This window comes from Acanthopagrus latus, chromosome 6 (assembly GCF_904848185.1).
Source record: "Acanthopagrus latus isolate v.2019 chromosome 6, fAcaLat1.1, whole genome shotgun sequence".
NCBI classification, from domain to species: domain Eukaryota; kingdom Metazoa; phylum Chordata; class Actinopteri; order Spariformes; family Sparidae; genus Acanthopagrus; species Acanthopagrus latus.
Genome location: NC_051044.1, coordinates 32250649 through 32269112, shown reverse-complemented (window position 1 = coordinate 32269112; position 18464 = coordinate 32250649). Strand labels below are relative to the sequence as shown.

Below are 18464 nucleotides of genomic sequence, written 5' to 3'. Positions count from 1 at the left end.
GGTAGACCTCAGAGTAGAATCACCTAACATGTGTCTGCAAATGTTACAAGGTGAGACAGGAGTCCTGATATATTTCATTTTGTGGTTGCTAGTTATGTCTGGTCCTTATCGTGTCACTTTCAATCCTGTTTTATTTTGAAAGGCAACACCTTAAATGTTCAATAAAACAATACTCCACCATTTTAATATTGCTGTCCTTTAACACTGTCTGACTCTTGATGGAATGTTTTTACACATTTCTCTACCCCATTAAAACCCAACTGCAATTTGACTGCTGAAAATTCCGTCACAGATTCGGATGTGTTACACCAGGAGCGTAATGTTAAAGGACTCCCGAGCCACTAAAGTCTCATTTATGCTGAAGGAAGATATGGCCACAGATATTGAGGGAACCCTTTGTCTACATGGCTAAATATATAAATCTGGTTTCATGGCTATCACTGGATTACCAGGTAAAATTGTTGCCATATGCAGAACTTTTTGAAGCTCAGAAGTATTTAATACCCAAATGTATTATTTGTAAATTACAACACACTGCCACACTGTTTATAATTACATGTTCATATTATATCTTTATATGTATATAGAAGTCTATTCTGTTCTATTCTATATTTATTTTCTACTATTATTATTGTTTTCTGTAATATTACTGTCCTTTGGCTGCTGTGGCAAAGAAATGTCCCAGTTTGTGGGACAATAGAGGAATTCTGATTCTGATTCTTAAGATCCCCAACATGTGGACACAGCTATGGACAGATAAAATCTGAACAGTTTCCCTTTGAAGGCTCATTTAGAAGTCGCTTCTCTATTTCTACAATTCTGATCTTGCTATTTGTAAAAGAAAATATGTTTATATTGAGGGAAACCCATTACTCTCCCATGCTGAAATGACTGCTGCACATTATCCACAAAGTGTGGAGATAGCCTGGGGGCTGGCAGTTTGAGATCCCTGATATAGTGTGTGCATATGAACATATATGTGTGTATTTGGGGAATGCATATGAGTGTGCAAAAGTCATGAGAATCACACACAGGATTGTGTGGAGGTTACTATCGTTGCTAACCTGAATCACAAAATGGTAAGCTATGTGTGTGTGATTCACAATACCTTAAATGCAGGCTTAGTAGGCAGAAAATACTTGAGAATGTGGTAGCTGGCACTCACTAATCACCCTTCACAGTATTTTGTTAGTTTCCTACCAGTCCATGGTTGGCAGGCAGCATAACAATAATTTGTGCATTATGGTCCCAGATCATTCTCCAGAAGTCTTTTGTGGTGTGAGGCAGAGGATGCTGGGTAATGATGAACTCATTACTCCGGTAGTAACCCTGAAATGATAAAAAAGGATAAAAAAGACAAGTCAGTGAGAGCCTCACCACACTGCTTAAATCACAATCATTTGGATCTAGGTAACGCTTAAAACAGTTAACATACATTGCCTCAATGCCCAGCTTATCATCAGAAAGTCATCTGCACAGGTGGGATTTGGTTTCATTTTATAGGAGAGTAAACAGAGATTTTGACTGTCCTGAACTACTATGATTTCACTCTAGCCTGTTATTAACTGTCTTTTGTCTCCATAGGATCCTATTTCATTCTGTCTAATGCCTCAGTGGTTCTTGGTGGACTCAGCAGACAGCATAGGTTATGTGGTGAGTTATAATCATGACTGTGTGACATTGTCTCTTAATTTCTATCTGGGTCAACCACATTTCGCACTTATTTCCTCAGATCTACCTGAAAGATTATCTTGTCTTTTGGCTCAATGTGGATCAGGACTAAAAACTACGGTTAAAAAAAATGCATTTAGTATTTCACTGGCTATTTACACATTTGGACCCATGGACCCATATCTGGTCATCTGGTGTGGAGTTTGAAAGATGTAGCCATTATCTGGCAGGAAGGGCATATGAAGACAATATCGAGTCACATTATGGGAACTGTAGGATCAAGTGTTTTTAGGTGCTTAACCTATACAATCAACTAAAAGTCAGAAGTCTTTTGCACACACACAACGTAGACTTTAAGTATTATCATGCGTATTACACTGTCTTGAATAATCAAGAAATATAGGAATGTGAGAGTGCTGTCTACAGCCAAAACCACACAAAATAAGCCACAAAAAAAAGTTAGTCATGTTCCCTGTGATGTTCTCCACTGTGATGCGACAACGCTACGACGTGGTCACGTATGTACAAGAGTTACCTATTCTCAGGCCTGGTACCTGCTGAAGCAATAGAGCCCGTGTACATCAACACACAGTGATATTGACTAGTGTGACTTGTTGAAACCCGCTCTGAGTCAAAATATCAGGAGAGGGTAAAAAAAAAAAATCAATGATTAACAGAGGAAGTGGAAATGCTGACCATGATGTAAGAGGCGTTAATGTAGTCTGTGCCTTTGATGCCGGGCAAAGGTGCTAGTCCGACCCTCGCTCGCTCCGCTGCTTGCAGATACATAGAGACAGAGAGGGGGTGGGGTGATGTGAAGACAGACAGAAAAGCCATTTAGCAGGTTATTAAAACAGAGTGATCACACTGACAAGCCACTCTGTGCGCTTTCATTCATCCTATTGCTGTTATTGGTTGAGTGTAGACAGTTCTTGGTACTTCTTGGCTGATGATTCAGAGAACTATGCAATAACCAGTGACTGTCAACAGATTGTGTAACAGCTGCAGAATACACAGAGTAAATTAATCATGATAGAGGGATAAGACAGCCCGTAAACAATAGAGTAGTCCATGTTAAGGTTTTAGCTGTATCATTTTTTAAGGCTGATATGAAAATGATAATTTTATGCTTGAAGTTGCAAACAACAAACTTTGCATGCACACCATTCAAAGCGAAAGCCAAGAAACTTTGTGTATCAATATTACATTTTTTAGGTTGAACATGTTGTTGCAAATTAAACAACTGCATGGTGACACAACCGTTTAATTAGGAATAACAAAAGCCTTTAAGTAAGCTTCAGTCCTGGTTGTTATGAGGTACCGTATGCAGGATGACCTATCTATTTGTCAGTCTCAGAAGGGGTTAGTAAAAACTGGTTTGTTTTTATTTGCAAAACTTGACATGTATGAAGTCAAATGTTTAACTGACACAACATTTCTTATGGTTATGTCCCATTGTATAGGCCAATTCAGTGTAACTATTATATGTTCTGTGTCAAACCTTTGAAACTCAAGAACCATGACTTCAGAAAGCATGTGTGTTGTAGAGCGTTGCTCTATGATTCTCTGTGTACCAATGGAAATTGTTATTTTCTGCTTTTTGATAGTAAGTTTAATTAAAATTTTACACATTACATTTCTTGAATGAGCAGAACACTTACATGGCACCACAGAGGAATTTCGATTTTTTTCTTTGTTGCACTCCTTCTGAGCGTTGAAGCATTCCATGTATCTGCCATTGCATTGTGTTACCAGCTGAAACACAAAAGCAAAATAGAAGGAGGGTGAATATTTACCAGCCATGACAACGGGTGTTTGGGTTTGTTTGTCTGTGGTCAAAACTGGGATCCCACTCACACTCAAGTAAGACACAAATGCAGTCTGGGGTGACCTTGGTTCTGCTGGACAGAATGCTGTCCTGGAGCAGGTGTTTTATTCACCATATTCACTGCTTCTTGAGTGGAAATGCATGTAAAAGCTGATGTGACATCAAAAAGAACCATAGTTTCATCTGAGTCCAGTATTACTGTGGATTTTTCATGTTGTGTTGAGTGTTACCGACCAAAAGAGTTAGGATACTGGCTAAGTCCTTAGATATGCTGTAACTGAGTCAATGCTGCTGCTGATGGGTCTGAGTGGTTGTATTATGGCCTGTCAATGGTTTTGTCATTTTCCATTTTTTGCAGATATTCCATAGATTAGACTAGATAGGCTTTATTGATCCCACAACAAGGAAATTCACTTGTTGCAAGCTTCTTTCTGTAACTACTGGTAGGGGCTCACCTCAGTGTCTCATAGGTGTCAGTATCACTAAGCAGATCAGTGACTTTGGTGTGGTAGTCCGCTGTGTTTAGCGCTCAGAGCTCACACGTGTCCTTAATGACTCTGTAAGGAAACTCCAACACAGGGTTTAAAAGCCTGCAACTCCCCTCCAGTAAGTTAGAACTGATAAAGACTCTTGGATGATGAAGTCCAGTTGCCTACGACACAGCACTTAAAATATATGTAATTTACCCTTTCAGTATTAGCACCAGTTTCAGTCAACATACTAGCATCAGATTCTCAGAGAAACTTCAACAACTACAGTAGCTCTGTAATAAAACCTGAAGGAAAACAGGAAGCCACTCACAACAGAAAATCCCCAGCTTAGAACTGAGAAAAACACGGTGGACCAAACTGGCTGAAAACAGTGGCTAAGATGAGAGAAAAAACAAAGGAGCTAAATACTAATCCTGCCATGAGGGCATAAATGCCTTACTATAACAAAGAAAGCTATTGTTTTGCACACACACCCCATCCAGTCTAGACCTTGGACTCATTGGGGAAAAGTGATGAAGTAACAGTTTGTACTTTCCTGTTATCAAGACTTCCAGCCAACCCTAATCAAACCCACAACCAATATAAACCAGCGCTGGATGATTTCATAACATTTGATGGGGAGAATGTTTATTTTTAGCAAGACATTATCAATGAATAATATATAAATTATATTTTGTTGTCATTATTTACATGCTAGTCTTATTTTTATTTGGGCCAGAGAGGAACAAGATGGCATCAGTCTTGATCAAATCTCACAAAATATGTTTTTAGTTTGAGAATTATTATATTCATATAAGGCTTTGTTAATGGAACAGACTCCTCTGACTGAAGGGAAACATACAGATGTGTTTTTTTCTGGAGGAGCTTCCAAAGAGTCTCAGTCTTTGATATGAAGTAGGGGTATCGCTGAAAACTGGTACTGACAACCTTGATTTTCAAGAAATTAAATGTCAATTTCTTGACCATAATAGAAAAAATGATAATATTCTTTATATTCTTTTTGTTATCCCTTTATTATATCAGGTGGTGGTAATGGGGCTCAACTTTGGTTGCCTCCTGCCATTCAACAATAATAGTTAACTGCTAGCTAGCTAGTGTGTGACATGGATCTGCCATGTGGCTGCTGCTCATTGATTCACTGCTGTACAAATGATGTCAAAACTGCAGACATATATGATTTCATAGACTCCTTCCCTACATTGGTAAAATGAATGTGATTATTTTGTTACACACAAGATACACAGTTAAGATGAATTTGACCGTGAGGCTTTCTTTTTCAGAAACTCTATATATTGCAATAAAATTGTTATCATAAAATTGTTCGGCCACAATAATCACCCACTGAAAAAAATGTAATTAAATAAATTAGATGTCTATCTATAAATCTTGTGACTTTGTAACTTCGTATTAAGAAACATCTTTTGTTCCTAACTCTGAACCCATTTTTATTCATATTGATAAAGATGTTAAATCTGCTAAATGTGAAATGAATATTAATCACTGGCCCCTTCACCTGGAACTGTTTCTCCAGATGTGTCCGGCTTCTGTGTCTTGGTGCCGTGATGCTGTTAAAGTAGCTGTGAAGCTGGCAGGATGCCACTTCCGTCTCCTTTCCTAAAATGGCTTCCATCAAGGCATCGTGGATGAAGACGTACTGCTCCTGGATCAGCCGACAGGTGAGAAATGACAAAATAGGTGATAAGCAGCTGGTGTAGGTGGACTTACATAGGCAAACATACAAATCTATATTCTCGTATTTGGTATGCCTAAACCATAGATTGTCATTGTAGCTGCAATTCTGCAGTAAGATTAAGGACTAGTTAAAACCACATTTTGGATTTTACTTTAGATGTGTGCAGAATCAGAGAAACTGACTACCCTACCGGTGTGAGGGGTTTAGAGAAAGATAATTCAAGAAAAGTGATCAGTATCAGTAAAACCACACACAACATAAACCTACACTTTTATAAAGGATATTCATGGTCTAACACAGATACCAAGCGCACTTTAAGACAGCGTTCTATGAACGATATTGCCACACTGCGGTTGTTTCAGTTTGACAAGTGACTGCTGAATGTGTCTGTGGTTACCATGGATGGATGTTTCTGCTGTCACGTTAACTATCTCTAGTTCTAGGTCCATCCAACTGAGTCTACAGGCACTTTGGTCTGTGCCTCTTGAAAAATCATAAATGAACTTGGAGGTTTCAGATTAATGTACTTTTAATGTAACCCTTCACCTTTATTTAATCCTTACTTCTTGCGGTGTGTAAAGTTGCTATGAATTTGGTACATTGTGTATTTTCACAAAGTGAATTCTTTTGGCATTTTTGTCAATACACCAGAATTTCTAGGTTTGAAAGGTTTGACTGTTAACACTGAGGCACATCATTGTGTTAGCTGTCCATCCTTCACTCACACACACATACTCATACACACACAGAGTTATACAAACCTCAGTCTGGACTAGGTAGTTGCGCTGGGTGCGTATATGTTTGAGGAAGCCCAGTACATTAACTGTGCTCTTATCTGCAATCTGCTGCAGCATGCTGTCTATGACGATATATGTCCCTGTACGACCCACTCCAGCACTGCAAAACAACACAGTAACACTGAGGTAAAGCAGGAAGAGCCAAACAGAAGAACAATACGTAGAATGCTTTACATATGGGAAATTAGCATTAAAATGGAGGCAAAATGACATTTTAGTGCCTTTATTGCAGAGATGAACGAAGTTTCCGACTCACATACATTGAAGGACATTTTACTTTATTGCTCTTCACAAAACATACGTAAAAATAATAATATTTTACTTTCAAAACACAAATCCATTTATGTGTTAGTCCAGATTGAACAATGCATAGTGGCAGCCTACAACTTTCAATGTCAGGTAAGGATGTAATCATCTAAGTGATATTTTGCAGACTTTCTCTTTTGAGCCTCAGATTCTGTCACTTGTGTGCTTGTAGTTAATGTGTCACATCACACTGTGACTGTGGTTAAAAGCACTGTCCTCTGTCCATCAGCATACTAAGGATTGTTGAATATGTTCTGAACTGGTCACAGATATAATTAACACCTTCACTGTATTTACAAATTCATGACTTTATGTTTCCTGTTGCTTTAAAGCAGCAGGGTGACTCTGAGTATGTCTCTGTCTGCTCTGCTCTTTTTGCATAATGAGTAGGAGGATGTCTGTGTGTCTGTGTCCTGGTACAAAATGGTAGTAATGAGTGGTGTGTCTGCAGCCACAGGGGTGAGGTGGTGTGACAAGTTATTATCGACCATTGCAGTGCAGATGATAGTGAAGAGCTTCATACTCGTTCCCCCCGGGGCCACAGTCAGCAGACAATTACCAGTAATTTCTCAACCTGCCTTACTGTAATGTGCCTTTAAATACAAGCTGCTAACAGTAACGGCAGGTTCAGTGATTCTGCTTAGATATGCTGTTGTGCTTTAAACACCAGTGTAGAAAAACACAAAGGTATAGGTGTTTAAGGTGTTCAGTTGATAGCTTTAAGTTAATGTGTCACATCTCTGTCTAAAAATGCCAAGTGCTGAAAAAGATAAAAACAGTTTTGCTTTTAGCATCTCAATTAATGTCTTTGTTTCACAATGATCCAAAAAGATGTATTTAAAAAGACTGTAGAAGTGTGTGAAAAATGACAAATACACAGAATGACAAATGTTCGGCTCTTACTATAAACAAGGAACAGACGTATTATTATTATTATTATTATTATTATTATTATTATTATTATTATTATTATTATTATTATTATTATTATTATTATTATTATATAATCTATTACTATGTTTTATATTATTATTATATACTATCCACCATTGTACAAAATTGTACATAAGTGTGTGTGTGTGTAAAGACAAAGCAGTTTTAATGTGTACAGTGACGACAGTGTCAGTAAGGTGGAAGATGGAAGGGGAGCAGAGAACAGAGTGATGTACAGTGAAGTGAAAGCAGGACAATCGAACTACCTGCAGTGGACGAGCACGGGTCCCATGTCCGGCATCTGGGCGGTGGAGGACCTGCGGACAAAGGTGAGGACGGGCAGAGTGTACTCAGGGACGCCCATGTCAGGCCACTGGGTGTAATGGTACTGGAGCACTGTACGCTCACTCTGGGCCCTCGCCTTAGGGTTCCCCTTCCCACCCTGAATGGAAGAGTAGAAGGAAAGGAGCAAATGTTGTTACATTATCTTACTAACATCTTACCCACAAACCTTTACAAGCAATGCATTATTAAAAGTAAATTAAGTGAAACAATAGCTCATTAATGAAGAGATATTATCACCTGGTCAGTGTAATGAAGTAACAGTTTCAGATCACTGTAGTTGCAGACCAAAGGAAACATTGATCCTGATAACCAACTGAGGATTGTCTTGACTTTTTCTTGTATCAGTCTTAGTCTTTATAATAATAAACACACAATCACCCCCATGACATGTGTTTCCACTACAGCCTCACAACAAGGGGTAACTGTGCTGCTGTGTTTGTGCAAGTTCACACAGAGCAAGTGAGTAAAGAAAATACTGTTGTTTGAACCTCTCTGTGTTCGGCTCTCAGTACTGTGCTCCTGGGTTACTGTTTGTACTTTTAGATGATGGACCTTCTTTACCTGTGACTTTCAGGCTCTTTGAGCTGTGCTGCTGCTGATACAAATCAAAGATTTCCCGATTTTGCTTCATATCACAAGCTGCCAAACTGCAAGTGCTTTGTTTGTGTATCTATCACCAAGTAAACAGAGTTTCATAAACAGTGCTTTTCTCCAATAACAACAAATATTATCACCCTGATAGGGACATACCCTGCGCTGTGTAGTCAGTGGGTTACTTTTAAACACTGCAGGGGGAGCAGCTCAAGCAGACTCAGTGAGTTCACAGTCAAAGTGCTGCAGGTGACAGGCGCCTACTGTGGTTTGTGACTAGTACACCTCTAACAAGTCCTCCAGGTACACAGCTTTACCTGTGCGGAGGAAAAACACTTGCACCTCGTCAGCGCGGGTCGACTGCTCATGGCTATAACACCATGACATCGTACAACATTCCCCCCGCCAACGCCACAATGCCCTGAACACTTAAACTTAATCTGGAGAGTGCCACAGTTTGCCATATCTAATTAATTGCCACTGTAAAACAAAAAAAAAATATATATTTTGTAAATAAAATACATAAAATCATGAAAAAAAAAATGGAGAACTCCTCCCTTCTCACTTCTTAGTCTCACCTTTTTCACTTTAGTGTTGCGCAGCGTGAAGCAGCGAACAGTATAGCAGGCATGAACTTTGGTGCTTTTCAGCGTGACGACCATGTTGCCGTACTCTTCACTGTTCTCTGTTGGCCAGTACTGGTCACATTTTCTCTGTAGAACACACACACACACACACACACACACACACACACACACACACACACACACAAAGTGAGGTAAATATGGTGACCCCATATGTAAACCCCTGAAGAGGGCTCAGTAAGACTTTATATGAAGGTCCTTGTAATAAACAGTCCACGATTTCTCCTTACTAACTGCTTATTAGCATCAACAAGACAACATAGGTTTTAATAGCTTAATAAACAAGTTTCTTATTGTGTCTTAAAACTTTTAAACACATTTGAAACTAACTGCTTAAGAATGTTAATAAAAGCCTTATCATACTTGTTTATAATAGCTTTACAAACACATCTGATGAAAGTTGTGTGAAGCACTGACATCTGTATTGTCAGCACTGGCTACAGCTCCATAGACCTGGTAGTCTATCACTGTGTGTTTAAGATTAACTGGTTGGGTCAACAAGCAAAGAAACATTCAGAAATCTACACTGAGTTTGTCTTGTCAGAACATACTCGGCCTTTTTCCACTAAGTTGGTGATCATGACAATGATGCCGGTGTTTTGCTCCCACACCATCCTCCAAAAGTCCTCAAAAGTAGACTTAAGTGGTCCCTGGGAGGCAATGTAGGCTTTAGGCTTATTATAACCCTAATGGATGAAAGACAAAGAGACAGATTAATAGTTTGGCAGTATGTGGCATACAGAATCATATCAAGCTTTTATAATCAAAATTCTTCCAAAACAGAATGTCTCCAGTGTCTTTATTGTTTTGTATTAGACTTGCAGCAAAATGATTCTCATCATCATAAAGTCAAACAGATGCAGATCAGTATTTTAGATGGAAGCAGAAGCACTTACATCCACATAGTTGGCATTGATGTAGTCTGTGTGTTTGGAGTCCTTCCCAGCCAGTGGCCTCAGCTTCACCCTACTGTGGTCATCTGAATAGGGAACAGAACAGTAAAACAACAACAAACTAGCTGTTCTCAAAGGGAAAATAAGGCCCCAGAACACTGTTTGAAGCTAGAGAGGTGGCAGGGTCCGCCACATATAAACAAATTAAAACAGTATAAATTGTGTCGTCCTTTAAGGTCAGTTTGTTTATTCAGTCATGGAAACAAAGTAAGCAAAACAAATCAGCCAATGGGGATCTTTCTCTTCTCACCTAAATACAGAGTGCTTATTTAAACACAAACTACTGCAGCATAAAATATACAGATTTGGCATTTGTTGGATAAATAGAATAACTATAATAACAAGAGATTTGACAATGACAAAAACACATATTTGATGTCTCATCTAGAATTTACAGTAATATTCGTGTTGTAAGAAAGTATTCCAACATGAACTGACTCGCCTATCACATATTGTATGTGCCTTTACATGTCTTAATACACATGTAAATATGTTTTCATACAGATTCACTGCTGCAGTTTGAATGACAAAAGATGCAGATGCTTACATCAAAGTGAGAACTCAAAACACAGTACGGAGTGCACATCAAGCCTGTGGTGTGCAAGGGAATGTGTACTCACAGGCCACTATGTTGATGTATCTGTTCTTGTGCTTGTTGTCAGGGTGGTTGGAGTGCTCTGATGTGATCTTCATATCAGCAGTGCACCGCTGAACCTCCTGGGGAAGGATGCACACACAGACACACCCCTCCGTCAGTCTGACAAGTCTGTACTTAAGGCATAGAAAGGTGTCTTGAAAGTGATGGTTACATTTCCATTTCTACTTCCCACAATTCACGATAGAGTACTTTTTGCTGCTGATGTGTACTGTTATTGGGGATCCAGCTCACACGGCTGTCAGAACTTTTTGGTCTATGTCTCTTGCACATATAGCTGCTGCACTTGTTCTGCCTGCTTGGCGCAATTCCAGCTTCCCCCTTCTCTCTCTTTTTCATTTTTCCTCTTTGGCTAAAACAAGTGTTCCTTTCCTCAAAACTTTAATTTCATTAATTGACATCCCTTGCTTGGCCAAAGCACTTATCTTTTTCTTAACCTGCTGGCATGGCACAACATGCTGGAAAGTTAACAGTTATTGTGAATCACTAGTTTTGGAGTTGGTCTATGAAAATCAATGACAGGAATCACCTTGGAGATCTTTTCTTGTTTGTTTATGTGTTTTTATAATTATTCTCCAATGTGGACACAGTCCTAAAAATGACAGATACTCATTCTGGGCTCAGCAGCCTGTGAATACATGTCAGTGTTTAATGTCGAGTTCCTGCCAAACAAACAGCTGTGGCTGCTAGCTCAGCATAGCCAACAGAGAGGGCAGGCCCTGGATTTGGCTCTGACCCCTCGGTCTCATTTCCTCTGGAGCTTTACAGGCCGACTGCCTTGTTTTAGCACTATTAAACATGGATTCATCATAATAATTGGGATGGGGGGTTTATTTTGGGCGTAGCAGGCTTCATGGTGAGTATGTGTGAGCAGATCGGGTTGCAGGTTTGATGGGAAGAGACCCGTTTTAACTGGAGATGATGTCACACAGACAGGTGATCAACAGATGGTACACGGACTGGTACATAAACACACACATGTGCAGATACTTTAATTCAACCATATGCCACACACACTCACTGATATCTGCATACACACACGCATTCACAGACATAAACACATTGGCTTTTTGTTGCAATGTTAGACCATAAGAGATGGTTGACACCAGACAATAAATATCACTTGTAACTGGAGTTCAGTATGGTACATTAAGTGTCATGTATGTTCAGGCTGACACAGTGATGCTGCAGTGTTGGTCATGTGATATCTGACCTAACTTCCAGAACCTGCTCCCAAACGCCTTGAAATTCACCTTGGACACTGTTTAGATTTGGTATGAAAAGGTCCAAGAGCAACTCTACTAGAGGGATGAAAATGACTCTGCCTAAAGGTGTGCAGTCATTTAGTCAGATAGTGGTGAACACCACAGTGTTGTTTGTTATATAGATAGACACGATATACATAACCACAGGCTGCATAACAGCTCGTGTTTCAGCCTTGTGTGGCTGTGAGCCAAAAATGTTTTGTGTTTTTGCACGTCAAGTCTCGCTTTCCCCTGCTAAGTGTGTAAGCACTTGAATTACCCCTCTTCAAGGAAATTCGAATTTGGTATTAACATCTGTCCTCAGTGATCCACTCAGTGGACAGTTCTTAGTCTCTCAGTTCACACTGCATGTACATGCATCTTGACGTGCGTCTCCAGTGACCACTTGTGAACTGATCTCACTGCCCTGCTCTAAATGCAAATTAAATCAACATGTACACCACTGGTACAGGTGACACAATGTTTTTATACATATCATGTACACAAAAAGAAATATAATGTGTAACATCTGCCAGATTTACAGGAAGGCCCAACTCAGGCTCAGCCCATCCTCTCTCCCTGTCTCCTATGCTGCCATCCACAGCAGCTGTCTGAACCCAGTCACACCAGCCATCATAATAGCTTAGAGCTAATATCAGAATGTATGCACGCAAGTTTCAGTGTGAATCCTTGCTGTGCAGGCAATTATATGGTTTTGGTACAAAAATAATTCTTACTGTCTACACATCATAATTTATCTTCTGACGCCTACTGTTTTCTTTATCTTTATCTCTTTCACTGCAATTCAGCACACGAACAACCTGTGCGTTCTGTATAACGACATTCCCGTCGTGTCACGCATGCGTGACCCCTTGTGCTGACAAGTCACGTATGTGAATGTGTTAAAGCCAGGAGACACACTTTAGACACAGAAGCACACAGGCTGGTACCAACTGACACTTTTTACAAGGCAACAAACAACTTAATGTTTTTATATAATGCTGAATTTAAGTTTCTCCTCATGAAACAACTCTTTAAATCACTACATTTGCTAAAGGAGTAAGGGAGTAATGGTTAGTTAAAACAGACAGTGTGTTTACATAAACCATCCAATTGCCTGAGCACCATGATACTACAGACACACTTTTAACAGTAAATGAGACCCTGATGGCTGCATACATGACACACTGCTTCCTACTCTCCTGTCGATGATTATCTGGGTTTGTATCAGGGACTCAGAAGGCAAGATTTCTATTCTATTCTTTTTTTTTCTTTTCATTTGTCACCCATCTTCATCCATGACATGGGTGGATTTGCACGTGCATGCTTCAAGTATTCACTTGGAGCATCTCTGGAGCATTTACTGCTATTTTCATTTGACTGGGTGACAACAGTGCCATAACAATGTAGATGAGACAAAAGAGTGATGATTAAAGCCCCTGGCCTCCCTGACTACATTCTGTCAAAGTAGGAGAAACTGGGACAGCAGGGATGTCGAGAATGTGGGAGGAGGATAATTTGATTTGAGAAGAGGCTCCCGTCCTAAAGCACTTTCCAGTATCTACTGGGCCTTAACCGGGGCACAGGGGAGAGGGAGAGGGGACACACATACTAGTGTGTGAGGGGCTCAGTCCACCCACCCTTTGTCTAGGAAGAGCAGAGTGATTGGAGGAAAAGGCAGAAACAAAGCGAGAAAGATATTTTCATAGAGCACAGTTGCAGAGGGAATATGAGGCTGGTGTGATGAAGCATGCAAAGGTCATAACTAAACTAAATTGAACACTGAAACGTCCCTCTCGCTTTCTTAGTGATAACCATATTCATATTCCTATCCCTCTTTATAATTTCATACTATTTCTGCTCCCAGTATCTCTTTGGATTCACACATGCAGAGGCCATATTTTTTTTTCCCTTCAAGATTTTGAAGACATTGAGAAACACTGCTGAAAAAATAATATCCACGATATCAAGTGACACCCACCAGTTTTCTCCACACATACTGATGTACTGTCAGCTACTTCTGATCTGACACAATGGACTGAGTCAGGATCCGTGGTACTGACCTGCACTCTTATATGCTTTCATCAGTTTGTCATAGCATGGTCCTCAGTATCTTCACATGAGGTGTGAATATAATCAGCAGAAGTAAAAGGTCACCACTGGGTTATAACATTAAACAACGACACTGTGGCTGTTTGAATTCAACATCTCAGCTACTGGACTGATAAGTCCGTTAACACACAGACCTTATTTCAGGCATTTGACCAAAAACATTAAAACAAACCTGCTGACTTCCAGACGAGGGAGTCACAAGTATAAAAATTTGCTAAATTACCTGAAAAGCAGGTTTTTGGACTCGTTCCTGCGCTACTCTATTAGGCAATGTATTGAGCTGTCTATATGCTATTGGCTAGTTGTTGGTACCAAGTAATGAAATGTGGGAGATATCAGTGTGACTTTACGTTGCAGAGGGCAGCTTGTTTCATTGAAAAAGCTACAAAAAAACCCCAAAACAAAAAAAAAAAAAAACTACCTGCTTTGCACCAGACACAAGACGGACACAGTTTGACACAAGTACAGTATTAAGCATATTCCCAACAGGTTTGGGTCGAGGGATAAAAACCGAGCTGAAAGAGACTTGGAATTGGACTCACATTCATCAGCTGGAGACAGATTTTCAACCAGAAATACCACTGCTCAGTGATTCAAAAATAAACAACAAAAGATAGAAAATAAGTTGCACAGTCCGTCTTCTCAAGTCCGTCCCGAGTAAACTCCCATCTCAAAGAAATCAATAAAGCATATTGACTGGAAGCGCAGCTGCAGTTGGCAAGCTAACTGTTTAGATTGTTAGATGTTTTCTTTGGGCGTCAGATGCACACATTCATTCTTCATTCAGAATCAATGTCAGTGTAAGGATTTCAGTATGCTTCTGTCATCCTTTCTGACTTGCACAGACAAGAATTTACAGCTTACCTCAAAATCATCAGAGAATCCACGTTGGTTATTTGAGTAGAGATCAGAGACATGTTTGACAAACTGCTTGACTGGGACGGCTTCCATGTCATCTGCAGAGAGGAAACAAGACCAGGGTCAAATCAGCTTCAGGAACAACAACCTCCACCTCTCCACTGAAAGTATATTTCTGATTTTGTTTCTGTGTCCCTTTTTGAATCCAAAATGTTATGAACATGTCATGAAAACAGGGCCAATTCAATCTGTTGATGAAGACTATGAGATTTGACAAAAATAATCTTGTCAACTATTGTCTCTCCTTGTCATTAACATACTTTATTACACAGCTCTTATTAATGCTGTAGAATGCTTCATTCACTTGAATGGGCCTTCCCAGTGTTCAGTGATCAATTATTTTCATGTAATTGACCGTTGCTAAGCATATTTTATCGCTGTCTGATTCACGTATTTTGTAGCACTCAGTGCTCCTGAGTCTTTGTTCTGCAAGTAGTCTGGTCACTTATCATCCCAGCATATTCAGTCGCTAAGCAACGTCAGCGGATCTGTAGCCTACTTCAAATCAGAAAAACCTACTCCAAGGCCACTAGTATGGATGAGTTTCAGATTAAATTGAATATTTTTGGAAAATACGGTGATTTCAATGCTTTGCAAAAGGCTGAGTTGTCAAAAGAAAAAGAGAGGAAAGCAGCGAAGAGGGAGAGTTGAAACGGTACAAAGTTTGGATGACAAAGACATTGATAAAATAGAAGCGGATTGACACGAGCTGAACACCGAAAAGAGCATGGTATGGGCCACGTCAAAGCCGTTCTATACATTATCCCTTACATATTGTACATCCTACTTGATCTGACACCTGCCAGGTTATGGCAAAATTAATATTAGTATTATTATAGTGGTTTTTCTGGATATCATCCTATATACCTTATAAAAATAGACTAAAAGGAATCAGTGAATGAAAATGCCATGGTCAGGCTCACATATGCACCAGTGATGTGCAGATCGATACTGAAATATCGATACGTCTGATACCAGATCTTTATGCTCTAAAATCGATTCTCAAATCAAAATATCAATACTCTGATATTTAAACTGTTGAGATCTTGTCTAAATGATACACGGTTGGTGGGAACTACTTTTTCTTCCACCTGGGTAAGTGCGTGATGCATAAGCGCAGTGACACGCTGCTCAGTGAGTCAATCAGGCTGTAGACACAATGTCAGAGCGTAAACGGAATCGTGTGTGGAGCTATTTCAGCTCCACAAACAGCCAAGATGTGGTTTGTGATGTTTGCGGAAAAACTAAGGAGGTAAGGAGTTGTGGCAACACAACAAAGCACCTCAGGTTAAACCTCAACACAGAATAGGAGGTATTTATGATGAGGCGGACAGAAGAGGAGAGCACAGCGTCAGGTGCTGCTGCTAGAGCAAGACAGACGTCTCTGACGGAGACCTTCAGTGCTGCAGGCAGGCCGGCACCATCCAGGTACAGAGGATGAAAATGTGTAGCTGTAAGTGGCGCTAAGCACTGTTGCTTTTGGAGTTGTTCAAATTAATAAATATGGTTATGAAATAAGTGACAAAATAAAGACATGTTTCAATAAATAGCTGCATGAGTTCAGCTTGTAGTAATAATATGTATAAGTCTATAAGTAATATATGTATATGTCTAAGATAATCTCACTCAGGCAAAAAAGCGTAGATTTATTCAGTAAGGTTTCCCAAAGAATTGATCATTTAAACTACTTTTTTTTTACATTTACCAGACACATTATGTGTATTTGCACAAAGTATTGGTATTGGATTGGTATCGCCGATACCAGCCTGAATTTTACTCAGTATCGGATCGCAAAGGAAGTCGGTGGTATCAAACATCACTAACATGCACTTATGAATTTAAGTTATTAGCTTTACTGTACCACAGAGTTTGTTGCTTGTGGGGGCTTTAAGACATATGGCAGGGACTGGAGCACATGTTTCATCAGATGACCTTTCACAACAGTTAAAACTCTCTCACAGCTCCCTACAGTTTAGTCGTCATCAAATATTAACAAGAGCATACACTAGCTCGCTGTGGGTATGCAAATACATCAAAATTAGCTGTGTCAGTAAACACGGAAGGCTGCTGAGTGTAAAGCGGAGAGTTTCTAAGAGGGAATCATTTTTATTGCTTTGACATATCTTACAGAAAGCACACAATCACTTACACTGAGGCAGGGATTTGTTCTTTTGTTTGTTGGGGTGGAAGGTGACTAAGAAAAAATAGGCTTTTTTTATGAAATCAACTTAAATTTGGAATATAAACTCCAGTGATGTGTAGTCAGCACCACCAAACATGTATCTATATATACACAAACAATGGATGGTTTGTGAACACATCAGGGTTTCTGGATGACTCAGATATTGATCTTGCCAAAGCAAAGCAAAGCAAAGCAAAGCAAAGCAAAGCAAAGCAAAGCAAAGCAAAGCAAAGCAAAGCAAAGCAAAGCAAAACAAAAACAAAGCAAAACACAACACAAAAAAACAAAACAAAGAAAAACACAACACAAAAACATCCCAAACAAAACAAAATAAAGCATAACTAAAGACAAAAAACTAAACAAAACAAAGCAAAACACAACACAAAAAACAAAACAAAGCAAAACACAACACAAAAAAACCCAAAATAAAACAAAATAAAGCAAAACAGAACAAAGCAAAACACAAAAAACAAAACAAAATAAAGCATAACAAAACAACAAACAAATGGCATCAAGGTAACCCATATATAATGTTTGTGTGTGAGTGTGAGTGTGTGTGTGTGTGTGTGTGTGTGTGTGTGTGTGTGTGTGTGTGTGTGTGTGTGTGTTTGCATGCATGTGTGTGAGTGTTCTGTAGTAAGTGGCTGCTGACTGTAGGTTTTAAATCCAGCAGAAGGCCTTAAAGAAGATTATGGGATGTGTGAGGCTCTCAGTCTGAGCTACTGAAACAAGTAGCATATGGCCACATCTCTGTCTGCTGTCCTCACAGCGTGGCTGTCATGTGGGCAGTGTTTCCCGTTTCTTAGCCTTCAAAAGTCTGTGAGCCTATCTCAACCTCCCAATGGTTGAAGAAAATCAAACATATTTAATCACACATGAAATGAATCAAACCAGCAGCTCAGTGAGCCAATTATCTGCTGGCTCTGGAACAGAGGCTCTGTGCTGGGCTCTACCAGGCTGGGCACAGAGGCCCTGGTATTCAATGGAGGCGTTTAGACATTGTAAGAGGCCCCTCAAGCTTTCAATTGATTTGATTGGTTTGGATCCAAATCCTGGACCTGAGGACGAGAGCTGGAGCAGCTAGAGAGCAGTTGTCTGCCC

The 18464-nt window shown here is 39.7% G+C and overlaps 1 protein-coding gene across 4 annotated transcripts in view; it reads right to left on the bottom strand.

The window, feature by feature from the left end:
* ptprga (protein tyrosine phosphatase receptor type Ga) overlaps positions 1-18464 on the bottom strand; it is a 429346-nt gene that overhangs the window by 13412 nt on the left and 397470 nt on the right. For all 4 annotated transcript variants that reach the window (XM_037102522.1, XM_037102523.1, XM_037102525.1 and 1 more), the window contains 11 exons: positions 15128-15219; positions 10873-10969; positions 10196-10278; positions 9851-9985; positions 9234-9368; positions 7986-8161; positions 6445-6580; positions 5504-5650; positions 3333-3426; positions 2368-2444; positions 1201-1329 (listed from right to left, as the gene is read on the bottom strand). In XM_037102522.1, the coding sequence (XP_036958417.1) occupies positions 1201-1329; positions 2368-2444; positions 3333-3426; positions 5504-5650; positions 6445-6580; positions 7986-8161; positions 9234-9368; positions 9851-9985; positions 10196-10278; positions 10873-10969; positions 15128-15219 (1301 nt within the window). The remainder of the gene's footprint in view (positions 1-1200; positions 1330-2367; positions 2445-3332; positions 3427-5503; positions 5651-6444; positions 6581-7985; positions 8162-9233; positions 9369-9850; positions 9986-10195; positions 10279-10872; positions 10970-15127; positions 15220-18464) is intronic.